The sequence below is a fragment of the Vicia villosa genome, linkage group LG1 (genome assembly GCF_029867415.1).
Source record: "Vicia villosa cultivar HV-30 ecotype Madison, WI linkage group LG1, Vvil1.0, whole genome shotgun sequence".
Classification (NCBI taxonomy): Eukaryota; Viridiplantae; Streptophyta; class Magnoliopsida; order Fabales; family Fabaceae; genus Vicia; species Vicia villosa.
Genome location: NC_081180.1, coordinates 191,786,825 through 191,792,681, shown reverse-complemented (window position 1 = coordinate 191,792,681; position 5,857 = coordinate 191,786,825). Strand labels below are relative to the sequence as shown.

General features: G+C 36.3%; 1 protein-coding gene across 1 annotated transcript; it reads right to left on the bottom strand.

The window, feature by feature from the left end:
• Positions 1–2,520: 2,520 nt before the first annotated feature.
• Positions 2,521–4,975, bottom strand: LOC131621474 (probable L-type lectin-domain containing receptor kinase S.5). The gene has a single exon (XM_058892531.1). The coding sequence runs from the start codon at positions 4,864–4,866 to the stop codon at positions 2,872–2,874; it is 1,995 nt and encodes a 664-aa protein (XP_058748514.1). The 5' UTR covers positions 4,867–4,975; the 3' UTR covers positions 2,521–2,871.
• Positions 4,976–5,857: the final 882 nt, after the last annotated feature.

Here is a 5,857-nt window from a genome sequence, read left to right as displayed (position 1 = left end):
TATTCACAGAAATCGTCAGAATCGGTAACCTTGATTCTCATCAGAACTTCATACTTATAGGCACTTGAGAAGATGACCATTGGGAGCATTTAATGCTTTGCGTATTTCGTACAGCATTGCATTTAATGTTTCACTCTTTTGTCAACTACCTCGAGCCTTGTTTACGCCGTGTCTACCACGTAGCCTGCCATCTTGTACTTGCTTCTGATCTGATGTTTGTGTATACAATGTTTGAATATCATCAGAGTCAAACAGCTTGGTGCAAAGCATCTTCTTGTCTTCTGACCTTGAAGTGCTTCTGAGCGTGATACCATGAGAACTTCAGTGCTTCTGCTTCTGAACTCAAGTTCTTCTGATGCTTCCATAGACCCATGTTCTGATTCTGCTTTGACCATCTTCTGATGTCTTTCCAGACCATGTTCTGATGTTGCATGCTGAACCTTCTGAGTCAGTGCTTCTTGCGATGAATTATGCATACTCTTTATATATTTCCTGAAAGGGAAATTTCAGTGTATTAGAGTACCACATTATCTCACACAAAATTCATATCCTTGTTATCATCAAAACTAAGAATATTGATCAGAACAAATCTTGTTCTAACAAATACTTCTCCCATTCTCTTTCCTGTATCAAACTTTTGTTTAAGCAAATATTGGAGGGAGAATTATGAAAATAAAATACCCAAAGTTTTTGAGAGTATGCTTTCAAATAAAAGTTTGTTGATGATGTAAGGCATTGTTTCACTTCCAAAACAATAGAGAGATGCATTTAATGTTGCTCGTGAACTCACCTTAGATAACATTTGATGATTCACCTCAATTGATGTTTGAAAATTCAATCCAAGTTATCTTGAAAGACTCATCCCAAGTTATTCTTAAGGGACTCACACCCAAGTTTTCCGTAAGAGACTCTGAAATTCTGGTTACAGTAGACTCAAATGTCATATAAGAATGTTGTGACATCTGATCTGACATTATAAAAACAAACAAGGTAGAAGTATAACAATAGTGCAAGAAAACAATAAAAGCACAAAAAAATTGTTTACCCAGTTCGATTCAACCAACCTACTCTGGGGGCTACCAAGCAAGAGATAAATCCACTATGATAGTATCAATTCAAAGCTAAACTCCCCCGTTTACAACTTCTCGCTTAATCACTACCCGAGTTAGATTTCTATCTAAGACTCACCTAGATATGAGGCTCCCCTCAATCCCCCTCAATCATAACCAGTGATAACATCAATAAAGAAACTGAAGACACTCTTCAAGACAGACACCTTGATCTTGCTTAACAGCTTTGATCAAGAAACAAATCTCTCAACTGTTACCTACAGGATTCGAGTGAGAATAATACTTCTCTCACCTACAGGTTTTGAGAAGAACATGACATCTATCCCACAACTCAGGTGATCTACCTTGACAAACCTTAATGATTACATCTTTTCAATACTTGGTTTGCTTACTTAAAACTAGGTTACAAAGTTTCCTATTTATAACCTATTCCCAACTGAACTTGGGCCTACAATCATAGCTTTATTTGCTACAAATCAGCAAAAATCTTCTGCTAAAAGAAAAGTCTTTAATCATAAGTTTCCTAAATTGTCTCCATAATTAGAAACTACATAATCTTCAATATTCTGATTTGATTCTTTTGACCTTTAAATTTGTGCCACATAGGATTGCATAATATTCTATAGAATATTCTGCATCTGTTAATTACATATTGAATCTTCACATTCCTATTACATATTGCTGCTACTACGTTTTAGCCAAACATAAATGCCAATCACATAACTCAGGGCATTAACAAACTCACAACAAATAGACCTAGAGGAGCTCACGTCCAATTTCTACTTGAGTGACTCAGCCTAAATTCGGTGTGAGGAACTCGTGTCCAAGTTCTGCTTGAGGGACTAGTCACAACTCTCCCTAAGGGGCATGCCCAAGTGCGAATATTTAAGGCAATTGAACTAAATCACTTCTTGGTTTTCAAGATCTCGTGCTTGAGAGATTGTGTGTCAGTAAAATCGTATGGAGCCATATATGGCGATAAGTTTACCAATCCTAGAAGAAAAAGGCCTAGACAGAGTAATACAAATCTCACAGAGGGTGGGAAAATATAAAATGTCGCCTAAAGTTGAGTCTTGAGTCGCCCATTAGTTGCAACACTCGTCCATTGGTTGTAACACTTGCCTATCGGGTTGCATCACTCGACCAATATTGGACTTTATTCAGTCCGTCCCTCACCCACACATGAAACATGGGGAATGACGTGTCCTTAGAGACTAACTATATAAAATCTTCGTAGAGAGAAATCATGTTCTCCAAAATAATAATAGGAATGCCGATTTTCGCGTCCCACGCTCCTAAAAGACGCTCCTAAAAGATGAGCAGAATAACCGCTCTATAGGTCTAAATATGTTGACCTAACAAACCTCTAGAAATACCTCAACTACAAAGTTTACAATAGATCATTCTATTCACATAAGATTCATAAATACATAGGTTTTCACCACTCTTCGTGAACTTGCTTTGATACTATTAACAACCCCTCACCACTCTGGGTGAGGTTGCTCTAATACCATTAACAACTCCAAACACCACGTACGTTCCTAAACACCATGTACATCCCTCCAAATACATGACTATTCCAAATACATGACTATTTTTGTTTTATACGTTTTTAACAAGTACACAATTTTTCAAGAAGATAACAAAGTACACAAAAAAGAGAAAAAGTTGTTCACTTATGTGCAAAATCAAACTAGTGTACATACGAATTCATTGATATAGAAAATTAGTATTAATATTATGAAACTATAGTACAAAGTGATTTCATAGTCTTGCCGAAAACAAGCGGCTTCAATTTTTTCTATCTTCCACTAAGTTGAGAGAATGGAGTGAGAGTTCCATTGATAAGAGAACTATCTTCCCCATCTTTGAAAGATGAAGGTATAGCTGGCCAAACAAAAGCAGGTCTTTCCATTGGAACAGTTGGAGGCGAAGCTTCTCCCTTTAGAACCATCAAAACAGTTTTCATTGATGGCCTTTCATTTGGATTTGGATGACAACAAGCCAATCCAAGAATAAGCACAACTTCAATTTCTTCCAATGTTGTCCTCTCAATATCATCCTCTTCATCAACACATATCCTTTTATCAACAACACTAACACTTTTCCCCTTTCCATAAAGCTCCCAAACCCAATACACAATACTATTTTTATAATCATCTTGTGCATACACATTTTCAGGTCTTTTTCCACACACAACTTCCAAAACAAGCACACCAAATGCATACACATCTGTTTCGACCGTTGCTCTTCCCATTAGAAAAGTTTCTGGTGCAATATAACCCGGCGTTCCTGCAATTTGCTTGGTTGAATGATGAGTTTCATTTCTCTTTTGAATTGTTCGCGCCAATCCAAAATCACCCAATTTTGCGTTGTAATCTAAGTCCAACATTATGTTGCTTGCTTTAATGTCTCTATGAAGCACTCTTTTTTCACATCCATTGTGAAGATAATCCAGTGCTCGTGCCACGTCACGAATCACGCTATTCCTAGTTTTCCAATCAAGTATTTTTGAATATTGTAATTCAAATTCATCACTCGATTGGTCAAATAGGTATTTGTCTAAACTTCCATTGGGCATGAATTCGTAAACAAGAAGAAGCTCTTTCCGTTCGTAGCACCAACCAATGAGTTTCACTAAGTTTTTATGGCGAAGACTTCCAATTGTTGTTACTTCTGCTATAAATTCTTGCTTTCCTTGACGCGAGTTCTTTGAGATTCTCTTCACAGCTATGTCTTTGTTGTTTTCAAGGATACCCTTATAGACAGTTCCAAATCCACCTTCGCCCAGCTTGTTCTGAAGGCTGAATCCACCTGTTGCTTTTATCAGTTCCTTTAATTCATATTTCTTTGGAGCCATAGATGAGTGTTGAATTTGATCCTCTATATGTGGATATGTATCATCTGAAATCTCCATATTTTTTTTCCTTCGAGCATAAGCCAAAATAAAGACGAACACGCCTATGATTATCACGATTGGAATTATAATCCAAATCCACCAGTGATTTATATCATCATCAATATCAATATCTTCTCCATTGAATTCCCATCTTAGTACACAGTTCAGCTCTGTGTAATTGCTTGTTGAAGCAGAAAAACCGATGTAAACCTCTTGACTAAGATAAGAAGAGAGATTAAGAGGTGGAGATTCCAAAAGGGTCTCCATAGAATCTTGTGAATTTTCATTCATTGAACCAAAAACAGATATTATATCATTGGAATACTGAATTCTCACAGTTACATTAAGACCAGACGAAAGATTGACCTTAGTGTTTAGTAATGGTTTTTGTTTCAACGAAGAGATGCTATTTATGTTGATTCCAACATGGTCTGAAGGACCATCTTGTGCCGAATTCTGCCGTGTATCAAACTCTACTGCAAGAATTTGGGCTCGAGAAGTTCCGTTTGTAGAAGCATTAACAATACCAAGCCATTGTCCATGACTGTTTTCAGGGAGATAGGGTTCTGAAGTTAAGATAAAGGCTATGCCTTCTCCACCAGGGGAAGTTTGAGGAGTTATGTTGAGAACAAAAGTTGTGTTGAAAGAAGCTGTTTTGTTGTTTTTCTTGTTCCAAAGTGTGTATGGTTTATTGTAAAAAGCACGTCCGGAAAGATTAGCCAGTGGTTGTCCACGATCATCCGAGGTTACTTGGATGGCACCTTTTAATATGCTTGAGTTTGCGATTAAACGCAAATTGGATGCATCTTCTGGTTGGAAGGTTGAGAAGTTGAAATCTAAGCAACCAACTTTGGTCAAAACTATGATATTGAAAATGAGTAGCAAAAACAAGTTCATGATGTTTTATTTGATGGTGAAACAAATTTAACAATTCAGCAACAAATAAATGTGAATACTGCAAGATTAAGATATATATCATATATATACTTGTTTAAATTCCTTGTGTCTTTTCATCTTCCTGACTATTTCTTGGAAATTTGTTCCGTCATTTCGGAGAAATAAAGATAAGAAGTTTTCTTGGAGGATTTATGTCATCAAATTTTTTTAATTATATATAAAAAACTGAAGGAAAAACCACTCTTTCTAGATTGTGAAAAATGTGATAAGAAGTTTTCTTGAAGTATTCAACGTAAAAAAAACGTAGGAAAAAACGACTGTTTCTAAGTTGTGAAAAATAAAAATACGGCTTTTCCTAAGTTATTTTTCAACAAGAATGATAGCAGAATTCTACTTCTCACCCCAAAAATTAACCCTGGCACCCCCCAAAGGATTGAAAACACCAAAATATTCAACCAAAATTATTTATTCCATTTTTAAAAAGTTTGAGGACAGTACCGGGTTTTTCAAATTTTAGTGCGATACCGGAAATTTGAGCAGTGTACCAAAAATTCTGCGAAAATAAGTTTCCGATATTTTTATGAGATTTCGGGTATTTTTTACCGGAAATTGTGAAATTTCCAGTATTTCGTACCGGCAATTTTGAAATTTATAGTATTTTATACCGAAAATTTCAAAATTTCCGGTATCTTTATAAATTTTTAAAATATCGTAAATTTTGAAATTTCCGGTATTTTGTCAGGTCCCGGAAATTTAGAAATATTTGAAATTTCCGGTAGTTTGTTTTTTTTTAAATTATATTTTTTTTATTTTTTTTTTCTAGTGAGGACTAGAGGCAGGGATGGTACAGTTGCTGGTCGGGCCATCGATAGAGCCGAGGCTCGTGCTCGGGTTGATGCTGATGAGGCTGGTACGTCAGTCTTACGTGCTGATGAGGCTCGTGCTCGCGTTGCTTTGACCGAATCTAACTGAAAATGGAGGGTTGAGGAGG

Coding starts and splice junctions, on each gene's coding strand:
- LOC131621474 (XM_058892531.1), bottom strand. CDS start 4,866: ATGAACTTGTTTTTGCTACTCATTTTCAATATCATAGTTTTGACCAAA.